Genomic DNA, 22717 nt, shown 5'->3' on the forward strand with positions numbered 1-22717 from the left:
CCTTCCTCTCTCATTTCTGGGGAGCCCAGTCCTGCACCAGCTCATCTGAGCCCTGGGCCCCAGCCTCAGTCTCTCCGAGACCGGCCGCACCTTCCCTCCAGGGTCGGTTCCTTCTGCACCAGAAAACGGGGTGTCACTGTCACCCCGGGACCCAGCCTCCTGGCCCGACTTGGCCGGAGCACCCCAGCCCCTGCCACGCCCCAAGCAGGGCTGATTGCCGGGAACAAAGGGAGGGGCCGGGACGCGCAGGCAGGTGGGGAGGGGGGCGAGGCCGCCCGGAGCCTGATCGATAAATCAGAGGATGAGATCACAGCCGGCGCCGCCCGCGGGGCCGGGGAGGCGGGGAGGGGAGGGAGGCGCGCGGCCGCGATTGGCCGTCTCTGCCCGGGCGCGCGTCGGGCTCGGATCGCCCCTGCGCGTCCGCGGGAGGAGCGGATCGTGGGCGCGGTGGGTCGGCTGGACGTGCGCGCGGTGGGTGTGTTGTGCGCGCGGGGGACGCTGCGTCTGGGAACGTGTCCAGACATACGCAGGGGATCCAGGCTGCAGGGTCCGGGGTGTGTTCACCTAGTGGGTGAAGGATGGGTCAGGTTTGGCGGCCCCAGGCCGAGGGCTGTAGGGTGAAGAGAGGGCGGCCCCACCACCCCTTCTCTGTGCCCTGCGTGCCTCCCAGGCGGCATCCCTCAGAGAGGTCCCGGGGCAGCGTGCGACCCTCCCAAGCTCCGGGATTAGAGTCTTTTTGGATGGGAGGTTTGTATGGTGGTCCCGGTGCCATCCTTCCCTGGCACACAGAGGGCTCAGTCACAGGGCGCCACCAGTGGGTTTCCTTCCTGTTCCTAGGAGACAGTGGCAGGAACTGAGTCCAACGTCCAGGGTTCAAATCCTGACATCAGACTGAGGCGGGGGCTGGCAGCACGCCCCAGGACAAATGTCCGGTCTCCCCAAAGCACCATTTCCTCTCAGTAAATGCCACCTGGTCCCGAGTTGCTATGAAGCATAGATGATCTTTACTAATATCCAAAACATAGCAAGCAGCTACTGATGGCAGATATCAGAATACATCAAGCCCCTATACATCCTTCAAAACCCTGCTTCAATATTCCCTCTTCCTGGAAGCCTACCCGGCTCCCTGCTCAAAAGCTTGGCTCCACCTCCAGCCTCCCCTCGCCCTGGGTCCCTCTCGTGGTCTCTCAGACCCCCTGGGCACCGGAGGGCTGTGGGTCTGGCTCTGGAGGGCAGCATTTGTGTCTCCTTTCTGTGACGTCAGTAGACACATTAAATGAGCCAGCCGGTGTGATGCTGACAGCTTTGCGGCCCGGGAGAGGTTTATTGGCTAAGCAACTGTAGAATGTGGAGGGGGAAACGCACAGGCCTCAGGGCTGCCTCCAGCCTGAGTCTGGGCTGGGACCGGGGCTGGTGGCCACATTTCCATGAGACAGGGAAGAGTCCGAATGTGGCAGAAACCCAAGCTGTGATGAGGACCCAGGCCCTAGTGGGGCTGGACGCCGAGTTCTAGGACACAGGAAGCTCCGTCTCCAGCCAGCTACTGGGGAGGGCCGGAAGGTGTCCTTTTCCCCGCCTGGCCTGGCCTGGCCTGGTGTGACCTGGAAGAAACTGGAAGAAACTGGGGCACTGGAAGGAGACTCACCCTGCACCCTGCAGAGGGCCACGGGTCACAGCCCCCAGGGACTGGAAGGATCAGGTGTCCTAGAAGGACCCGGACAGTTCAGGAAAGGGAAGGGAATACTGGTTTCCCAGTCCCTCTCGGCTTCTCCTAGCCCCTCCAACAAAAGCCAGGCCCCAGGAGAGGCCCGCCCACACCCCCGTTCACCGTGTGGGAAACAAGCCTGGCCTAGCAGCAGCGGCCGGGCAGCCTGTGCCCCGAAGGCCTGGAGGGTGTGGCGGCGGCCATGGTGCTGGCCCGTTTTGAGTGGCGGATGCCCATAGAGAACGCTGGAGCCCTGGCTTTGTTCACGGTGACCTGCTCTGGGCAGTGGGCGCCTGGGCCGGGGGTCTCCTCCAGGGGGCGCGGGGCCCGGGGCCGCCCCAGCATGGTGAAGGCGGGCAGGCGCTGGCGGTAGGTGTTGGCGTCCGGGCTGTCGTACTGGCCCGGGCCTGGTATCTCGGCAGGATCCTGCGGGGGGCGGACAGGGGGTGTGCGGCCCACCACTGTGTAGCTGGGGCTTCTGGGCTTGGTGAAGATCTGTGAGCCCCACAGAGGGGGCATGGTGTAGGTATTAGGGGCAGGGGCTGAGGTGTCCAGGGGCTTAGGAGGGAGGCGGCAGCCCAGGGTGAAAGCTGGCGGTGTCCGATGGCGCACAGGGGGCACTTTCTCTGGGCTGTAGGCCCCAGGGCCTGGTGTCACCTCCAGACCTGAGAGAGTGGGGAAGGAAGGGTGGCACTGATGTCCTCACCTGCTCAGAGACCCGGCATGGCTCCCCATTGCCCGCATGCACCCTGGAGCTCACAACGCTTCTCAAGTAACCCAGGTGCATTTCTCTCCCTTCCCCATCCTCCATACACACAGTCTGTTTTCCAAGCCTCTAGGACTTTGCCCAAGCTGGACCCAGGGCCAAGCATGCCTTCATTTTCCACCCCTCTTCCCTGCTGCCTTCCCCATACCATCCAGGGTAGAGCCTTCACAGCTCTTCTCGAACCCCTCAGCCTGGGTTTTCCTGTCTCTCCAGACATGAGCACACTGAGGTGGGATGGTCTGCACTGCATCTAACCGCCCCACCAGACTGAGATGTCATAGAGAGGAAGGAATGTCAAATCTACTCCGACTCACCAGTAGTTGACTGTTTGAGTTAATGGGTGAACAGGATAGGTAGGAGGTGAGTGGTTGAGTGAGGAGTGAATGTTTCATGAAGGGATTTGTAAATGGATGGATGGATGGATGGATGGATGGATGGAACGGTTGATGGGTAGAAGGAAAAAAGTAAGGATTCATAGATGAGTGGGTAGGTAGGTGGCCGAATGAGTGGGTGGATGGATGGGTGAGTGGATGAGTGGATAGATGATGGAGGATGGATGGAGGATGGATGGATGGATGGATGGATGGATGGATGGGTAGATGGGTGGATAGATGATGGATGGATGGATGAATAGGTGGAAGGATGGATAAGTGGATGGGTGGGTGGGTGGATGGGTGGATAGATGAGTGGATGGGTGGGTGGGTGGATGGGTGGATAGATGAGTGTGTGGGTGGGTGGATAGATGGATGGATGGGTGGGTGGGTGGATAGATGAGTGGGTGGGTGGATAGATGGGTGGGTGGGTGGATGTGTTGGTGGATGGGTGGGTGGGTGGATGGGTGGATAGATGAGTGGATGGGTGGGTGGGTGGATGGGTGGATAGATGAGTGGATGGGTGGGTGGGTGGATGGGTGGATAGATGAGTGTGTGGGTGGGTGGATAGATGGATGGGTGGGTGGGTGGGTGGATAGATGAGTGAGTGGGTGGGTGGATAGATGGGTGGGTGGGTGGATGTGTTGGTGGATGGGTGGGTGGGTGGATGGGTGGATAGATGAGTGGATGGGTGGGTGGGTGGATGGGTGGATAGATGAGTGGATGGGTGGGTGGGTGGGTAGATGGGTGGATAGATGGGTGAATGGGTGGGTGGGTGGATGGATGGGTGGGTGGGTGGGTGGATGGATAGATGGATGCGTGGATGGGTGGGCAGGTGGATGGGAGAAGGGAGTCAGGCAGGTGCCTCAGGTGTGCAGGCAAGCTGTTAGGTGCCTGTGAAGGACATTGCCGATTTGCCACAATCCCCATTCACCTCTCACCTTCTGACACCAAGGCCGGCTGCCCCTGTGGTCATGTGTGCTCAGGGCCTCCGTGACCCTGACCCACTTCACTCATTCAGTTTCCCCAGCCCCTGTGGGCACTGGAATGGCGGCCTCTCCTCCGTGTCCCTTGGATTTGATCACTCCAAAGACACTGGCATTCGAAGAACTCCAAGGATAAGAGGGAGAGGGAGGACAGGGCAGGAGAGTCGCTGAGACCCCGGAAAGCAGGTCCTCGTGTGGCTGCATGGGGTACTCACCCCGAGACTTGGCCCGGCCCTGCATGGAGTAGGCGGGGGTGCAGCTGCGGCCAAAGCGTGTGACTTTGGGGTCCAAGAAGTAGATGGGGCCCGGGCTGGTGTCCTGAGGTGGTGCTGGGGAGAGGAACCCGGAGTGCTGGGAGTGACTCCAAAGACAGTGCCTGCCCCACCTCCCGCCATCAGTGCCCCTGTTGGCCCCGAGACACTCCCACCAGGTCAGAGGCCACCCCAGCCCCATCTCGGAGTGGTCATCCCGGGGGCCCTGAGTTGTGGCTGCCTGAACTGAGTGGCCTCAGGTCCCTGCTCTGACTGTCTCAACCAGCTCTTCAGTCTCCTCACAATCGAAGTGCTTCCTGCGGCCGGGTGCGGTGGCTCAAGCCTGTAATCCTAGCACTTTGGGAGGCCGAGACGGGCGGATCACGAGGTCAGGAGATCGAGACCATCCTGGCTAAAACGGTGAAACCCCGTCTCTACTAAAAAATACAAAAAACTAGCCGGGTGAGGCGGCGAGCGCCTGTAGTCCCAGCTACTCGGGAGGCTGAGGCAGGAGAATGGCCTGAACCCGGGAGGCGGAGCTTGCAGTGAGCTGAGATCCGGCCACTGCGCTCCAGCCTGGGGGACAGAGCAAGACTCCGTCTCAAAAAAAAAAAAAAAAAAAAAAAGAAGTGCTTCCTGCGTGCTCTGCTCTGCTGCTGTTTGCAGTCCCCTCTCCCCCTCTAACCTCTGCGCAGGTGTGGGCTGGAGAACCAGCTCCTGGGTTTGCTGGAACTGGACATAATTAGGCTGAGTGTGGTGGTACACAATCGTGATCCCAGCGTTTTCGGAGGCCGAGGCAGGAGGGCCACTTGAGCTCAGGACTTTGAGACCAGCATGGGCAACACAGTGAGATCCCGTCTCTACTAAAAATTTAAAACTTAGCCACGCATGTTGGCAGGCACCTGGGGTCCCAGCTCCTCGGAAGGCTGAAGGGGGAGGATCACTTGAGCCCGGGAGGTTGAGGCTGCAGTGAGCTGTGATCGTGCCGTGGCACTCCAGCCTGGGCAACAGAGCAAGACGGAGTCTCAAAAACAAACTGTACATAAAGTAAGAGTAACAAGAGCAACTAGGCCCTGAGCCAGCGCCTGGGCTTGTTGGCAAGTCTCATGCTTAAGAGAGGGGCTCGGCGTTGGACCACGTTTAAATCCAGCAGGGCCTCTCGTGAGCCGGTGACCTTGGCCAAGTCATTTATCCTAAGCCTTATTTTCCTCGTCAGTATGTTGCGAAAATCAAACTGTGAGAGCATCTGCAGAAGGGAGTGATCCTGGGCCCTTGCAGTTCGTGATTGGGACCGGTTGCCATGATTGCCATTATTGCCACGCCAAAGTACATCCAGTGACGGATGCCGGGCACCTGCGTGTAGCAGCCTGACCAGTGTTCACGGCCCCACAGACCGCCTGTGCACACACTCAGTACACGTGCCAGCGAGCCATGGGTGAGGGAAGAAACGTCATCCAAACCTTCGCCCTCTCCTGAGGAGTCCGTGGCACGCAGTGTGGCCCAGACACGGCTCCAGACCTCCCTGCCACAGGCACGAGTACTTGCACACACGCTGTGGTCCCCAAGGCAGGCTCACTGGCCACACTCCAAGGGTGGTCACTGACCCTTAGCCACAGCCTCATCGTTTCTTTGACTGGCAGGAGGGGGGGGTCTATGTTTAGCCCCTTCCCTAGGCCCAGGGCAAATACAGTCCCCCAGGACTGCAAGAGGCTGGGGACTTAGAGCATCTCCCTCCATCGCCCAGGCTGGAGAGTGCAGTGGCTCGTGGCTCACTGCAGCCTCCACCTCCTGGGCTCAAGCAATCCTCCCACTTCAGCCTCCTGAACAGTTGGGACCACAGGCGCCACCACCATGCCCTGCTAATTTTATATTAGAAACCCTTCATCATGGCCAGACGCGGTGGCTCCCGCCTGTAATCCCAGCGCTTTGGGAGGCTGAGGCCGTGGATCACGAGGTCAGGAGATCAAGACCATCCTGGATAACACGGTAAAACCCCGTCTCTACTAAATGTACGAAAAATTAACCGGGTGTGGTGGTGGGTGCCAGTGAGCCGAGATCACGCCACTGCACTCCAGCCTGGGTGACAGAGCGAGACTCCGTCTCAAAAAAAAAAGAAAAGAAAAGGAAAGAAAAATCCCGGATTATGATCCCATCGCCCCTCTGCAGATGCCTGGGCCTCGCTCACGTGACCATAGACTCGCCTCAAAGTGCTCACTGTGCAGGGCTTGGCCATCAGGACTCCCCATGCTGAAGCACTGATCTTAGCCTCTGTACTGCACCTGGAACCTTCCTGCCTTTTCTTCTGCCCTCCCCAACCCCAGGCTCAGTGCCCCGTGAGAAATGAACACACCCCAGATCATCGTGACATTGCTCATCTCTAGACCTCAGCCTACAAAGCATGCTCTGCCTGGAGTTCAGTTCTTCTGAGGGCTCCACCGAACTCCTACTCATCCTACAAAACCCAGATCCCATGCTCCACTTCCAGGGAGCCTATCCTGGGCCTTTAGCAAAGTGTGCACGACTCCCACGCCACCAGGCTCCCCACGCTGTCTCTGTCCCAGGAAGTGTCCCGAGACTGGGGTTTGAACCTGGGAACTCAGATCTGTCTGGGTCACAGGCTAAGTTCTTAACCCGGTCCTGGGGACAGGGGATGCTGACGTCTTCACTGGCCTTCTGGGACCCCTTGCAGCTTCCTGAGTCCCAGTGTGGTCTGGGATTTTTGCTCATTCGGAAGGCTGAGAACAGGCTGCTGTCCTGCCCCTCCTCCAGCCAACCCTCCCAGCAGGCCTCTGTCCATATGAACCAAACTCCCCACACAAGACCCTTCCGACCACACTCCCAGCCCAGCTGGGACCTTGGAGCAGTGGTAGAAAATGGAGGGATGGAATTTGGGAGCACCGATGGAGGGATGGAATTTGGGAGCACCGATGGAGGGGTGCAATTTGGGAGCACTGATGGAGGGGTGCAATTTGGGAGCACCGATGGAGGGGTGGAATTTGGGAGCACCGATGGAGGGGTGGAATTTGGGAGCACCGATGGAGGGGTGGAATTTGGGAGCACTGATGGAGGGGTGGAATTTGGGAGCACTGAGATGCACTGGCCCGTGGTAGCAGCACCACTAATGCACACCAGCAGCTCCCTGTGCACCAGGCACGGTCCACGCCTGAGCCGCGTCACTCGTCAGAGCCCATCGCAGCCACTGCGCCCATTCTAGACAGGAGCAAGCACCACAGGGCAAGGCCACCAGCCTGTGGCACAGCGAGCCAGTGCGCTCCTTGCCTGCCCTCCTGCCGTGCTGCCCTCCCGCCGTGCTGCCCTCAGGCCGTGCTGCCCTCCCGCCGTGCTGCCCTCCGCCCGTGCCTGCCTTCCTGCCGTGCCGCCCTCCGCCCGTGCCTGCCTTCCTGCCGTGCTTCCCTCCCGCCGTGCTGCCCTCCCGCCGTGCTGCCCTCCGGCTGTGCCTGCCTTCCCGCCGTGCTGCCCCCCGCCGTGCCGCCCTCCCGCCGTGCCGCCCTCCCGCCGTGCCGCCCTCCCGCCGTGCCGCCCTCCCGCCGTGCTGCCCTCCGCCCGTGCCTGCCTTCCCGCCGTGCCGCCCTCCCGCCGTGCCGCCCTCCCGCCGTGCCGCCCCCCCGCCGTGCCGCCCCCCCGCCGTGCCGCCCTCCCGCCGTGCTGCCCCCCGCCGTGCTGCCCCCCGCCGTGCTGCCCCCCGCCGTGCCGCCCTCCTGCTGTGCTTCCCTCCCGCCGTGCCGCTCTCCCGCCGTGCTGCCCCCCGCCGTGCTGCCCCCCGCCGTGCTGCCCTCCCGCCGTGCCGCCCCCCGCCCATGCCTGCACAAGCAGCCAGGAATGTCCACAGAGATACACGACAGCCCTGTGAGATGGGCCAGGCCTGGGGAGCCCCCACCTTCAGGATGGAAAAACGGGCTCAGCCTCACACCCGACAGCTCACGTTTACTGAGCCCTTACTAATCGCTATGCATCACTGTGGCTACTATTTTTTCTTTTTTTAAAATTTGTTTTAAGACAAGGTCTCACTCTGTCGCCCAGGCTGGAGTGCAGTGGTGTGATCGTAGCTCACGGCAGCCTCGACCTCCTGGTTTAAGTGATCCTCCCGCCTGGGCCTCCCCAGCAGCTGAGACCACAGGCGCACGGTACCACACCCAGCTTTGCAGCTACTTTTTTTTTTGTTTTGGTGAGACAGAGTCTTGCTCTGTCGCCCAGGCTGGAGTGCCATGGTGCGATCTCGGCTCGCTGCAACCTCCACCTCCCGGGTTCAAGCGATTCTCCTGCCTCCGCCTCCCGAGTAGCTGGGACTACAGGCGCCCGCACCACACCTGGCTAATTTTTTTGTATTTTTAGTAGAGACGGGGTTTCACCCTGTTAGCCAGGATGGTCTCGATCTCCTGACCTCGTGATCTGCCCGCCTCGGCCTCCCTAAGTGCTGGGATTACAGGCGTGAGCCACCGCGCCCGGCCTAGTATTGTTAACTTTTAACAGAAACTGAGTTGCGGAGCACTTAAGCAATTTGCCTGAGACCAAGCAGCAAGGAATTGCAAACGCGGGAAGGCAGGTACGGGTCTTCACCTCCCTACAACGCTCTTTCTCCTTCCATTCTCTTCATCAGTGAAAAAACAGGGACAGCAGCTTGCCTAAGGTCTCACAGCAAGTAGGAGGTGGAGCAAGTCCAGCCCAGCCCTGCCTGCTTCCTGCCCTGCTAACTGGGGGCCTGGATCTAAGGGGTAAGGAGACCCATCAGTGCCCCGGGGGGACATTGGAGGACCAGGGAAGCCCCCGGCCGCCCGCCCGCCCGCCTTACCCTCACTGGGCCTCCGGACGAGCGAGTAGGCGGGACTGGCCACCCTGGTGCAGTCGTGGTTGATGAAGCCCACGGTGGACGGCAGGACGTACAAGCCTGGCCCTGAGCCTGCAGCCCAAAGCCCTCAGGTCACCACCTGGGCCCAGATTCCCCAAGGAAGGAGCCCTGGACCCAGCTCCTGAGCCTTAGCCTGGGTTCCCCTCTCCCTCCATGGTGAGGATTGGGGGCCCCGGGACCAAGAGGCTGCTGCCCCTCTGGAGACAAAATATGATGATATGATGCCTGCATTGTGAGTCAGACATGAATCACAGAGGGGAGGGCTGGGGAGGGAAGGGCTGGGGAGGGAAGGTCTGGGGAGGGAAGGACAGGGGAGGGAAGGTCTGGGGAGGGATGGGCTGGGGAGGGAAGGGCTGGGGAGGGATGGGCTGGGGAGGGAAGGGCTGGGGAGGGAAGGACAGGGGAGGGAAGGTCTGGGGAGGGATGGGCTGGGGAGGGCAGGGGAGGGAAGGGCAGGGGAGGGAAGGGCAGGGGAGGGAAGGTCTGGGGAGGGATGGGCTGGGGAGGGCTGGGGAGGGAAGGGCTGGGGAGGGATGGGGAGGAAAGGGCAGGAGAGGGAAGGGCAGGGGAGGGAAGGGCTGGAGAACAGCAGTGCCCCTCACCCTGGGGCACAGATGGGGAGACTGGGGCCTGAGCCTCCCAGAGCTACATGGTCACAAATGGGGAAACTGAGGCCTGAGCCTCCCAGAGATACATGGTCACAAATGGGGAAACTGAGGCCCAGGCACAGAGATACACAGAGGTGGGGAAACTGAGGCCCAGGCAGAGATACACGGTCACAGATGGGGAAACTGAGGCCTGAGCCTCCCAGAGCTACATGGTCACAAATGGGGAAACTGAGGCCCAGGCAGAGATACACAGTCACAGATGGGGAAACTGAGGCCTGAGCCTCCCAGAGATACACGGTCACAGATGGGGAAACTGAGGCCCAGGCAGAGATACACAGTCACAGATGGGGAAACTGAGGCCTGAGCCTCCCAGAGATACACGGTCACAGATGGGGAAACTGAGGCCCAGGCAGAGATACACGGTCACAGATGGGGAAACTGAGGCCTGAGCCTCCCAGAGATACACGGTCACAGATGGGGAAACTGAGGCCCAGGCAGAGATACACGGTCACAGATGGGGAAACTGAGGCACAGGCAGAGATACACGGTCACAGATGGGGAAACTGAGGCCCAGGCAGAGATACACGGTCACAGATGGGGAAACTGAGGCCTGAGCCTCCCAGAGATACACGGTCACAGATGGGGAAACTGAGGCCCAGGCACAGAGATACACAGTCACAGATGGGGAAACTGAGGCCTGAGCCTCCCAGAGATACACGGTCACAGATGGGGAAACTGAGGCCCAGGCAGAGATACACGGTCACAGATGGGGAAACTGAGGCCCAGGCAGAGATACACGGTCACAGATGGGGAAACTGAGGCCTGAGCCTCCCAGAGATACACGGTCACAGATGGGGAAACTGAGGCCCAGGCAGAGATACACGGTCACAGATGGGGAAACTGAGGCCCAGGCAGAGATACACGGTCACAGATGGGGAAACTGAGGCCCAGGCAGAGATACACGGTCACAGATGGGGAAACTGAGGCCCAGGCAGAGATACACGGTCACAGATGGGGAAACTGAGGCCTGAGCCTCCCAGAGATACACGGTCACAGATGGGGAAACTGAGGCCCAGGCAGAGATACACGGTCACAGATGGGGAAACTGAGGCCCAGGCAGAGATACACGGTCACAGATGGGGAAACTGAGGCCCAGGCAGAGATACACGGTCACAGATGGGGAAACTGAGGCCCAGGCAGAGCTACACAGAGGTGGGGAAACTGAGGCCTGAGCCCCCCAGAGCTACACGGTCACGGACGCCACGTGTTGTGGCTTCTGCGGAATCTCATTGCCACAGGGGTCAGGAGAGACCACAGAACCCGAGGACCTGGCTCGGGGCTTGACTCCAGCTGCTTGTTGTGCTGAGGAAACTGCGGCCCGGCCGGGGCCTCACCGAGGCCAGCAGCTGACGTGGTTCCCAGCAGAGCAGCCTCCGCACACGCGCCCCTTGCCCTGCCCCGCGTTGTCTACGGCGCCCGTCCCCGAGGGCCACGCTGGAAACATTCCCTTCTCCCCGCGTCTCCCGCATGATCGCTGTGGCTTTGCCCCCTGCCGTACCCACAGCCCCTGGAAAGGGGCCGGCCCACAAAACACTCAGCTTCCGTTGGACAGAAACATACTCGGGGCCCAGGCAACCCCGTGTCCACACCCATCCTGCCGGAAGGAAAACTGAGGTTTGGGGGAAGGCAAGGACTTGCCTGAAACTCTTGCCTCCTGCTGGGCTCCCAGAACATTCCAGAAGCCCCAGAAGTGGGGGGAATGGAGCAGGAAAGGGTCCCACCTGTCCCCCGTGGCTGGCACGCACCGTTCTCCAGGGTGGCCATCCCACAGGACTTCCTCAGGCCGGTCTCCAGAATCTGGCTCTCCGTCACTCGCCGGCCAAGGGGGGCTGTGGCCAACCGTGGGGCGGGGTCGCAGCTGAGGGTCCCCATGGTGGGCAGGCGATGGCCCCGGCAGCACCCACGGGGCCTGGTGCTACCTCCTGAGCCTCAGCAGCTCTGGCGGCCACAGGCCCAGGCACCGTCCCCACCTTCACGGCCTCACCACACCCTCCCACGACCACAGCTGCACAGACAGCCCCTTGTCCCACAGCAGGGAGTCGTGGGGCCCTGGCCTGAGGCAGGCTGGTCGGCCGGACACTGGCCTGGAAGTGGGGCCGGGATCGAGTGTCAGCCAGGCAGCTGGACAGTCCAGGAAAGAGTCCGGTGTCAGCGGAATGTGTCTCCCGGGAACCGGCAGAGCTGGGCGGCTGGGGCCAGGGCCGGCCCCAGGGAACTAGACCTGCAAACATGACACCCACAGCCTCACAGCAGGAGGGACTGGTGGGGTCGTGGGCGGCGTGCCCCCATTTCTACACCTGGGGAAACTGAGGCACGGCCCAAGGTCATACGGCAAGTTCACAACTCTGGGAGTTGCACCTCTGAGCCAAGAAGCATTACTGCCTCATCCTGTCACTCATTCCTCCCATAAGCACGTGCTGGGCACCTACTGTGTACCAGTTTCTGTTTGGGGTGGTGAGAACTGGACAGGAACAGACAGAAAAGAAGGAGATGTTCTCAAGATGAGAAAGTCATCAGTAAATGTGATAAGTGAACACAGTCTGCTGTATGAGAGGCACTGAGTGTGACTGAAAACGCACACGGGTTTGGGGTTCAGGGTGGCAGTGTGGGTGCAGGCGAGCCCCGCGGAGAAGGTAAAACCGAACCGTCCCCAAGCAGGTGAGGAGGCAGCGTGCAGAGACCTGTGAGGAGCGCACGTCAGCGTGAGGGACACCTGTGCACAGGCCCTGGGGCAGCGGCGAGGACACAGGGGAGGTGAGAGCCGCCCTCACTGCCTCCAGAAGTCTGCGGGATTTAAACCGCGATGGATTGTGATTCACTGAAGGCAACCACTGTGTGAGGCTCCAAGAAGAGGCTCAGAAAACTGCCAAATGGGAGGCACGTTCCTGTCTCCTCCTTGTTCGTTTCTGTATTTTTTGGAGCCTTTTGCAGTGTAATTTTTTTTTTTTTTTTTTTTTGAGACGGAGTCTCGCTCTGTCGCCCAGGCTGGAGTGCAGTGGCACCATCTCAGCTCACTGCAACCTCCGCCTCCTGGGTTTAAGCAATTCTCCTGTCTCAACCTCCGGAGTAGCTGGGACAACCTGACTCTATTTTTAGTAGAGTCAGGTTGGTTGGCCGGGCTGGTCTCGAACTTCTGGCCTCAGATAATCCACCTGCCTCAGCCTCCCAGAGTGCTGGGATTACAGGCGTGACCCACCACCCCCCGCCCCGCAGGCATCTTCTTGTCTCGTTATCACAGCATCTCGGTGAGGGAGGCACTGCCACAAACCCTAATCTGTTGTTACAGATGGGGAAACTGAGGCTCTGGGAGACAGTAACATGCACTGAGTCCCTCAGTAACTCATCAGGGGATCCAGGACTTGAACCCAGGGTTCTCGGACTCAGATTTAATATCAAAGCTTCGGGCTAAGTGCCTCTGGGTTCTCATCCCAGAACAACTTTCCAGAAACACTTAGAATTATCGTGTGGATCCCTGCAGCCCTCAGTATAAAACCCAAACGCTCACCGTGGACACAGGCCCTCCATGGCTTTGTCCCCACCTCCCCCTGCCCTCTCATCCTGTTCCTGTCCCCTCTGCTGCTCTACTCTGGCCATCCGGGCCTGCTGGCTCTCCCTCGAGCCCCTAAGCTGGTCCCCACCTTGGCCTCTGCCTGAGCTCTCTCTACCTGAGATGCCTCTGCCAGCAAATCAACCCTCACTGGCTCCTTCCTCGGTCACGAGGGCCCCCAGCCCACAGGCCCTGTCACCGCCCAGCCCTGGGCACACCGTTTGCTTGTTTCCAGAGGCAGCACAAACTCCGGAGACACAGCAGGAACGGGTGCTGAGGAGGGAGAGGGGGGGAAAGACCTCAACCGCCCTCGGCCAGTCAACGCCGCTCAGCCAGAAGTGCAGGCCCAGGGCTCCCAGGGCTAGAGAGACAGAGGAGACGAGAGCCTAGAAGTTCTTCCCCCAACTCCATCCCTCCTCACATCCGTGTCACCAGGTCCAGGCCACACCAGACAGCCACCAAGGGCAGACAGCCAGAGACCTTGGTTCCAGCCCCAATTGACTCAGTTTCCCCTCTGTGACATGGGCTGTCAGATCCCTACAACCAGGCTCCAGCCAGGACTGGCCCCACCTGCCTCCGTCTCCCCATTTTACGTGGGGTGGAACCAAAAGCTAACACAGGGAAGGCAAGACAGGAAGCCGGCCAAGCCAACGGCGTGTTGCTCTGAGGACGCTGAGGGCCGGCAGCCGAGCTGGGACCCCTCCAGCCTCCAGTCCCCTTCTGATCTGATATCACCTCTGTCTTCAGCTCGGAGCTCGTCTCAACTGCCAAGCAAAGAGCTTGCAAATGAGATGCAAATGAATTCGACGCACATGCAGAGAAGCCCTGATTTTAATCCTGTCTGTTCGACAGAAGAGACTAAATCCCAACGGTGAAAAAAAGGGAGGCTGGACTGGATGAGAGGCCGGGCGCCGGTCCCACGTCCACCTGCCCAGCTGCCGGGGAGGGACGCCACTGCCCTGCTCGGTGTCCTGGAAGGTGACGCTGTAGGTGCTCCCGAGACCCTTGTTCTCGCTGTAAATAGGAATTCAGCCAGTGTTTATTTGGGGGCCAGGCCCTGCTCAGGTGCTGGGAAAACGGGAGGGGACAGAACACACAAGTTCCTCGTCCTCCCTTTCCCTCGAGACAGGCAGGCAGGTCAGTGCAACTTACGTGAGTGCAGAGGGCACGACGCTGTGGAGAAAACGTGGGCGAAGGGGCGTGTTAGAGGCCGAAAGAATGAGGGCCGTGATCAACTCAGTACAGCACCGGGGGCCATAGGAGTAAACAGCAAACTGTTCTCACAGATGCAGAACGTTGGCAAACTGACAAACTGCGTCTGCTGCGCACAAGGGCTGCCGAGGGCGTCACCATCCAGGCACGAGTATTTCTTATGATTAGGCATAACTGAAGCCTGCCAGTAACAACATGAACCTGTGATCAATTAAATAGCTGATCAATCCTTACCTCCTCCTCCCTGCTCTTGTTACCCAATAAATACAAAGGGCTGTAAAAGCTCAAGAAGCAGCCTTTGCTCATTAAGATCAGGGAGCTCTTTTCTCTTCTTCCTTTTTTTTTTTTTTTTTTTTTGATGCAGTTTCACTCCTGTCGCCCAGGCTGGAGTGCAGTGGCGCGATCTCGGCTCACCACAACCTCCGCCTCCCGGGTTCAAGGGATCCCCCTGCCTCAGCCTCCCGAGTAGCTGGGATTAGAGGCATGTGCCCGCATGCCTGGCGAATTTTCTATTTTTAATAGAGACAGGGTTTCTCCATGTTTCTCAGACTGGTCTCGATCTCCCGACCTCGTGATCCTCCCGCCTCGGCCTCCCAAAGTGCTGGGATCACAGGCGTGAGCCACCACGCCCGGCCCCTTCTTCTCTCTTTTCTTCTCTTTTTTTCTTCCCCATGTTGCCCTTCCTTTAAAAGTTTCTTTTGTCTTAAGTTTTCATTTCTATTTAAAAGTTTCTTTTGTTTCTTGTTATCATTTTCAACTTCTTCCCTTCCTTCAGTCTTATGACCGTCTCAGGCAATAACAGGAGTAACTGCAGTAACAACCGTCTCGGGCAGTAACAGGAGTAACTGCCGGGACTTGGGCCACGTGAAAGCTGTGGTCAGGGACGAGTCCCAATCAGAGCTCACAGGCGCCCTCTGCTGACATCTGGGAGAGCAAAACGTGGGCGGTGCCGGGAGAGGGCGTCACATGCTGGGAAGGATGATGGGGATGGTTGACAGAAAGGATAACTGGAAGGAAGGATGATGGGGAAGGATGATGGGAAGGATGACGGGAAGAATGACGGGAAGGATGGTGGGAAGAATGACAGAGAAGGATGACAGGAAGTATCATGGAGAAGGATGATGGAGAAGGATGATGGGAAGGATGACGGGAAGGATGATGGGAAGGATGGTGGGAAGGATGACGGGAAGGATGATGGAGAAGGATGGTGGGAAGGATGACGGGAAGGATGACAGGAAGGATGACGGGACAGATGGTGGGAAGGATGACGGAGAATGACGACAGGAAGGATGATGGAGAAGGATGACAGGAAGGATGATGGGAAGGATGATGGAGAAGGATGATGGGAAGGATGACGGGAAGGATGGTGGGAAGGATGATGGAGGATGATGAAGAAGGATGATGGGAAGGATGATGGGAAAGATGACAGGAAGGATGATGGGAAGGATGGTGGGAAGGATGGTGGAGAAGGATGATGGGAAAGATGATGGGAAGGATGACGGGAAGGATAATGGGAAGGATGATGGAGAAGGATGATGGGAAGGATGACGGGAAGGCTAATGAAAAGGATGATGGAGAAGGATGGTAGGAAGGATGATGGGAAGGATGGCGGGAAAGATGATGGGAAGGATGGTGGGAAGGATGACAGAGAAGGATGACAGGAATTATGATGGAGAAGGATGATGGAGAAGGACAATGGGAAGGACGATGGGAAGAATAATGGGGAAGGATGATGGAGAAGGATGATGGGAAGGATGATGGAGAAGGATGGTGGGAAGGATGATGGAAAAGGATGGTGGGAAGGATGACAGAGATGACGACAGGAAGGATGATGGAGAAGGATGATGGGAAGGATGATGGGAAGGATGGTGGAGAAGGATGGTGGGAAGGATGACGGAGAATGATGACAGGAAGGATGATGGAGAAGGATGGTGGGAAGGATGATGGAAAAGGATGGTGGGAAGGATGACAGAGAATGACGACAGGAAGGATGATGGAGAAGGATGATGGGAAGGATGATGGAGAAGGATGGTGGGAAGGATGACGGAGAATGATGACAGGAAGGATGATGGAGAAGGATGATGGAGAAGGATGATGGGAAGGATGATGGAGAAGGACGATGGGAAGGACGACGGCAAGAATGATGGAGAAGGATGATGAAGGATGATGGGAAGGATGAAGGAATGGATGATGGAGAAGGATGATCAGAGAATGATAGGAAGGATGATGGCAACCAAGATCAACTCATCTTCACCAAGCTCATGGTCTAGCCAGAAAGTTGATCATCCACAGCAGCACTGCCCACCAGAAACAGAATGAGAACTGCCTACCTTTTTTTTTTTTTTTTTTTTTTTTTTTTTTTAAGACAGTGTGTTGCTGTCACCCAGGCTGGAGTGCAGTGGTGCAATCATAGCTCACTGTAGCCTCCAACTTCTGGGCTGAAGTGATCTTGCCACCTCAGCCTTTGGAGTAGCTAGGACTGTAGGCAGGTGCCACCACGTCTGGCTAATTTCTTCTTTATTGTGTGTGGAGATGGGATCTTGCTATGTTGCCCAGGCTGGTCTTTAACGCCTGGTCTCAAGCCTCCCAAAGCACTGAGTTTACAGGCATGAACCACCACGCTTGGCCATTTTTTAATTTTCTAGTAGTTATAGCAAAAAAAGAGAAACATGTGAAATTACTTTTATTTATTTTATTTTTGAGACGGAGTTTTGCTCTTGTTGCCCAGGCTGGAGTGTAATGGCACGATCTCAGCTCAGCACAACTTCTGCCTCCCAGGTTCAAGCGATTCTCCTGCCTCAGCCTCCCGAGTAGCTGGGACTACAGGCGTGTGCCACCACGCCTGGCTAATTTTGTATTTTTCATAGAGACAGGGTTTCTCCATGTTGCTCAGGCTGGTCTCGAACTCCCAACCTCAGGTGATCCGCCCGCCTCGGCCTCCCAAAGTGCTGGGATTACAGGTGTGAGCCACTGCGCCAGGCAATTAATTTTAATAATGTATCTTATTCAACCCATATCCAAAATAATATCATTTCTGCATACAAATATTACAGGTGAGATATTTCACCTTCTTTTTTTCATGCTGTCTCGCCAGCCTGGCATGTTTTGCACTTGCAGCCCGCAGCGTGGAGCGTCCACGGTTCCAGGGCTCCAGCATCACCTGTGGCCCTGTGGATGCCGTGTCGGGCAGCCCAGGTCTGGAGAGTGGAGCCTAGAACGGATTCCGTGGGCCAGCAGTGCTCAGCCATGGATGCTGCTGCCCCTGGGGACACTTGGCTATGTCTGGAGACATTCTTGGCTTCCAGGACCAGGGGTGCTGATGGCATCTAGTGGCTGGAGACCTACAATGCTGTTCCTCCCAAGAGAAGACCCCCAAATGTCCATGGTGTCAAGATGGAGCAATGCTGCCCTAGTGGATGGGCACTGATTAATCGCCTGCTGTGTACAGGGTGAGACTGGCAGGGCGTCCTTGGCATACAGCAGATGACACTCCTGCGGAACGGCTCTGCTGCCAGCGTGCCCACAGGCGCCAGCCCACGAGCTGTTCCATGACTGTCACCATTGACAGAGGCGGAGGTTGCAAAGCCAGCAGGCGGTGGACCCGGGACTCAAGTCCAGAATGTTCTTGGCCCCTGCACAGTCCTGCCTACCCACGTCTGCCAATCTCAATGTCACCCACCCTGGCCGCCTTCATACGACTGCCCCAGGCCTGCCCCTTGACGGGCGCCGAGGCTGTTCCCACTTTTGCTCCTTTACGATTTCCTGCAGTGAGTTTCCCAGGCAGGCCTCCTCCGCCCATGAACCAGCGTTTCTGGATCAGATGCTGTGCGGTCCCTGAGGAGTCACCGCACCGCTGTGCATCCATCTCCTCCTCTGAAAAACGGGAATATGTCAGCCTGACCCCACAGGGTCGCTCTGAAGGCAAGGGCATCCGGCCCCTTGTCATTCAAACATCCTCTTCCAGCCTTCCCTCACTCCAGCCAATGGTACCTCCTCCAGACCCGTGCTGACTTGGACCCAAACCCCTGGGTCAGCTTCCTGGACCCAAAGTCCACCCAGCATCTAGCCGCTGCTCTCCACCCCACAGCCACGGTCCAGTCCAGGACCCCATCCTCCCTCCACACCCACCCCCGCCTCCTCGGGGTTCTATGTCAGCCAGAGCCAGCTCTTTGGTGAGCCCTACACAGACGCCCGTCCCGGCTCCCACTGTCTAGCACAGGCTCCTCCCCGACAGACCTCCACCTGCCTGAGTCCCCTCACCACTCCCCCGGCACACAGGTTCACCCTCGTTCCAGTGACACGGAGTATGAGATCATGGCGGGTTGAAATCAACAGACCAGGGGTTCCCAACCCAGGTGACTGGCCCCAGGGGACAATGGACAGTGTCCAAGGACACCTGTGGTTGTCACGACTGGGGGAGCTCCTGGCATGGAGTGAGTTGGGGCAGGGATGCCGCTAGGAACCCTGCAGTGGCCAGGACCGCCCCACCCGGGATGTCCACAGGGCCTGCGGAAGACCCTACAGGAGACAGCCATCAGCTCTTCCTCTCACGGCTCCTGGAAGCTCTGGGATCCATCACCCCCATGGGGCCGGTTCTGGGATCAACACTGTGTCTCCAGCCCCCAGGAAGCCCTTGGAGCCCCTGCAGCCATCTTCCTTCCCTCCGCCCGTCAACCGCACTCCTGCCTCTAAAGCCAGACCCCGCTTTGCCTCTTTTGTGCGGCACAGGAAGGGGACGGTGCACTCAGGAGGCCCCCACCCTGCCTGCGAGGTTGGTCCTGGTGTTGGTGACAGCTGTCCATCACTCACTTCTGTTGCCGGGCAACGTTCCGTCCCATAAAGATGCCACGATTCACTCAGAGCTTCTCGGCTGCTTCCAGCTCGGACACCCGCAGATGATGCTGTGAACACACATCTCTCGTTTTTGGGGGGGTTTTTTGTTTTGTTTTTGAGACGGAGTCTCGCTCTGTCACCCAGGCTGGGGTGCAGTGGCCGGATCTCAGCTCACTGCAAGCTCCGCCTCCCGGGTTCACGCCATTCTCCTGCCTCAGCCTCCCGAGTACCTGGGACTACAGGTGCCCGCCACCTCGCCCGGCTAGTTTTTTGTATTTTTTAGTAGAGACGGGGTTTCACCGTGTTATCCAGGATGGTCTTGATCTCCTGACCTCGTGATCCACCCGTCTCGGCCTCCCAAAGTGCTGGGATTACAGGCTTGAGCCATCGCGCCCGGCGTACATCTCTCGTTTTATTTATTTTTTCTTTTCTTTTCTTTTTTTTTTTTTTTGAGACGGAGTCTCACGCTGTTGCCCAGGCTGGAGTGCAGTGGCGCGATCTCGGCTCACTGCAAGCTCCGCCTCCCGGGTTCCCGCCATTCTCCTGCCTCAGCCTCCTGAGTAGCTGGGACTACAGGCGCCCGCCACCGCGCCCGGCTAATTTTTTGTATTTTTAGTAGAGACGGGGTTTCACTGTGGTCTCGATCTCCTGACCTTGTGATCCGCCCGCCTCGGCCTCCCAAAGTGCTGGGATTACAGGCTTGAGCCACCGCGCCCGGCCTTATTTTTTCTTTTCTTTTCTTTTTGAGACAGTTTCACTCTTGTTGCCCAGGCCGGAGTGCAGTGGCGTGTTCTCAGCTCACCACAATCTCCGCCTCCCAGGCGCAAGCGATTCTCCTGCCTCAGGCTCCCGATTAGCTGGGATTACAGGCACCCGCCATCACGCCCAACTAATTTTTGTATTTTTAGTAGAGATGGGGTTTCTCCATGTTGGTCAGGCTGGTCTCAAACTCCCGACCTCAGGTGATCTGCCCACCTTGGCCTCCCGAAGTGCTGGGATTACAGGCGTGAGCCACCGCACCTGGCCTCGTTTTATTTTTGACACAGGGTCTCATTCTGTGCTCAGGTTGGAGTGCAGTGACGTGATCACAGAAATGAAACCTCAGGGCAGAGTTCGGACTTCACATACGGTGGCCAGGAAGGCCCCCTGAAGAGGCGAAACGTTAGCAAAGGCCTGAAGGACGTGAGGACCTTTAAGGGATGCCCAGCTGTGCAGACATCTACGGGATGTCTGGGGAGGGCACCGCTGTGCAAAGGCCGTGGGGCAGGACTGCACCTGGCGAGGCGGGGGAACAGCAAGGAGGCCAGGGTGGCTGCCGCAGGGTGAGGAGGGGAGAGCAGGAGGGAGGGAGGGGCTGACCCAGCAGGTCGTGCAGGGCCCTGAGGACTCGCAAGGACACAGGGTTTTACCCTGAACAAGGTGGGAGCCACGCAGGTAGCCTCTGCTGGAGCAGACGAGGGCATGGCCTGACTTGGGTTTGAAGGAATCAACTGAGGGCAGGAAGGTGGGGGTAGGGAAGCCGGGGGGAGGCAACCCACACCGGCCCAGGTGGGCACCACGGGGCCTGGGCTGGAGGCTGCCGGCTGCCATGGGGTGGTCAGAGGCAGGTGGGTTCTGGGCCTGTCTTGGAGGCAGAACTCACAAGATTTTCTCAGACACTGTGGGGTGAAGGGGAGTGAGAGGCACGGAGGGTCCTGGAAGGGCAGATGCGACCTCAACCTAGAAGGACCCGCTGACCTGCTTAGTTGTTTATGGAGGATCTCCGCTGTGCTCTACCATGTAACACACGTCCACACACGTGCACGTTTACGCCACGTGGGCGCACACGCAGATGAGGCGCACACACACACTCCCGCACAGCACACCGGCAGGTGAGCACACACGTGTGCGCACACAGGAACACGAAGAGGCAGGAGCCGGGCGTGCCCGCGCCCCGTGCCGCCCTAGGCATCCCGACCACCGCCTGCGCTGAACAGGTGCACAGTGAGCGCCTGCTGAGCCAGCAAGTGGAATGAAGCTCCACGACAGTCCAGATGATGGACGTCACTGCTGTGGCTGCTGCTGATCCAAGTCCCATCGTTCTCCAGAGACGAGGTCTCAGTCCGCCACCCAGGCCGGAGTGCGGTGGCGCGATCACAGCTCGGTGACGATGGGGGAGGATGCTCAGAGGATGATGGGAACGAGGCAGCCTCAACCTCCTGCCCCTACAGCACCGGGAGGGCAGGTGTGAGGCACGGTGCCAGCCCCAAGTTCCCGCCATCCTTTCCTAAAACACATCCTCGGGCTGCAGGTGAGGCTGCAGCAGCTGGGAGGCAGCTTCCAGGCCGGGTTCCTCCGATGACCTGCCGTTTCTGTGTCCCTGGCACGCGGCGCAGCAGGAGACGGGGAGGCCAGGTGTTCGCGGCCCGTCCAGGGTCAGCTCATGCTCCCAGCCTCCGTGATCTGCCACTCCCCACTTTCCTGAGGCCGCTCACTGCTGTCCCTTGTCCAGCGGCCAGCCCCCTGACGCAGACTCACGCGCTCAGCCGCTGCCGGCCCCTTTGTTCCCAGGAGACTCTAACAAGGAAGGCTTGTTCTTCCGAGAGGACACAGGGAACCTGCCAGCTCCCCTCCCTAGAGGGCCCGCTGTCCCCGTGGGACAGTGAGGACAGGACCAGCTCTCAGGCTCTGCCAGGCACCCAGCCCATGCCTGGCAAGTCCCCATGTTACAGACGAGGACACCAAAGTTCAGAGGAAGGAAGGGCTTGTATTCTGAGGATTCGGGGGCCTGGAAAGGGGTTCTAGTGGGCTCTGCTGTAGCCTGCAAGGTCCTACACGCCCAGGTCCTTCCGGCTCTCTCTGGCTGTGTTGGTCCCTCTGGACTCAGTCTCTGCACTCACCGTACCTTCTGCCTGGTACACCCGGTCCAACTCCCTTCCCCTCCTGGAAGGCCTTGCTCAAGTCTCTCCATCTCCAGCGTCTTCCTTGGACCACTGATTGATTGATTGATTTTTTGTTTTTCTGAGATGGAGTCTTGCTCTGTCACCCAGGCTGGAGTGCAGCGGCGCAATCTCGGCTCACTGCAACCTCTGCCTCGCGGGTTCAGGCGATTCTCCCGCCTCAGCCTCCCGAGTAGCTGGGATTACAGGCGCCCGTCACCACACCGGGCTAATTTTTGTATTTTTTAATATAGACGGGGTTTCACCACGTTGCCCAGGCTGGTCTCGAACTCCTGACCTCAAGTGATCCGCCCGCCTCGGCCTCCCAAAGTGCTGGGATTACAAGCGTTAGCCGCCGTGCCCAGCCTATCAGGACCACAGATTTGATCCTACAGCCTGCCCATGGTCATGCTGCCCGCCCCCTTCCCTGCCTTTTCCTTCTTCCCAGCAGCACTTTCCAGGCCTCAACTATTGCAGCAGCGGCTGGAGCTGACCATGCCAGTTCCTGAGCCCACTGTGAAGTTCGCAGGGATCTGTGAGCTGGTTGGCTCACGTTGGCAGCCACGATGCGAGTATTTACAACACGGGGGCGG

General features: G+C 58.8%; 1 protein-coding gene across 4 annotated transcripts; it reads right to left on the minus strand.

Annotated features, from left to right (window-relative positions):
• Positions 1 to 984: 984 nt before the first annotated feature.
• CIMAP1D (CIMAP1 family member D) lies at positions 985 to 14463 on the minus strand. 4 transcript variants are annotated; one of them, XM_077978881.1, is made up of 4 exons: positions 14314 to 14463; positions 4982 to 5079; positions 4044 to 4157; positions 985 to 2370 (listed from the first exon to the last, which is right to left on the minus strand). In XM_077978881.1, the coding sequence occupies exons 3-4, from the start codon at positions 4066 to 4068 to the stop codon at positions 1850 to 1852; spliced, it is 546 nt and encodes a 181-aa protein (XP_077835007.1). In that variant the 5' UTR covers positions 4069 to 4157; positions 4982 to 5079; positions 14314 to 14463; the 3' UTR covers positions 985 to 1849. The 4 variants fall into 4 exon arrangements, with proteins under 4 accessions (XP_077835007.1, XP_077835005.1, XP_014977751.2 ...); XM_015122265.3 differs by lacking the exons at positions 4982 to 5079; positions 14314 to 14463 and adding exons at positions 8890 to 8997; positions 11360 to 11626 and having other exon boundaries at positions 1700 to 2370; XM_077978879.1 differs by lacking the exon at positions 14314 to 14463 and having other exon boundaries at positions 4982 to 5229.
• Positions 14464 to 22717: the final 8254 nt, after the last annotated feature.

The sequence above is a fragment of the Macaca mulatta genome, chromosome 19 (assembly GCF_049350105.2).
Source record: "Macaca mulatta isolate MMU2019108-1 chromosome 19, T2T-MMU8v2.0, whole genome shotgun sequence".
Taxonomy (NCBI): Eukaryota; Metazoa; Chordata; class Mammalia; order Primates; family Cercopithecidae; genus Macaca; species Macaca mulatta.

What these genes read in the sequence shown, in the direction of transcription:
- CIMAP1D (XM_015122265.3), bottom strand. Translation starts at nt 11,486, where the DNA reads ATGGGGACCCTCAGCTGCGACCCCGCCCCACGGTTGGCCACAGCCCCC. An exon ending in GATGGCCACCCTGGAGAACG is followed by an intron (nt 8,998 to 11,359) that starts GTGCGTGCCAGC and finishes TTTGGGCTGCAG; the next exon opens with GCTCAGGGCCAGGCTTGTAC. An exon ending in GGGCCGGGCCAAGTCTCGGG is followed by an intron (nt 2,371 to 4,043) that starts GTGAGTACCCCA and finishes CCACTCTCTCAG; the next exon opens with GTCTGGAGGTGACACCAGGC.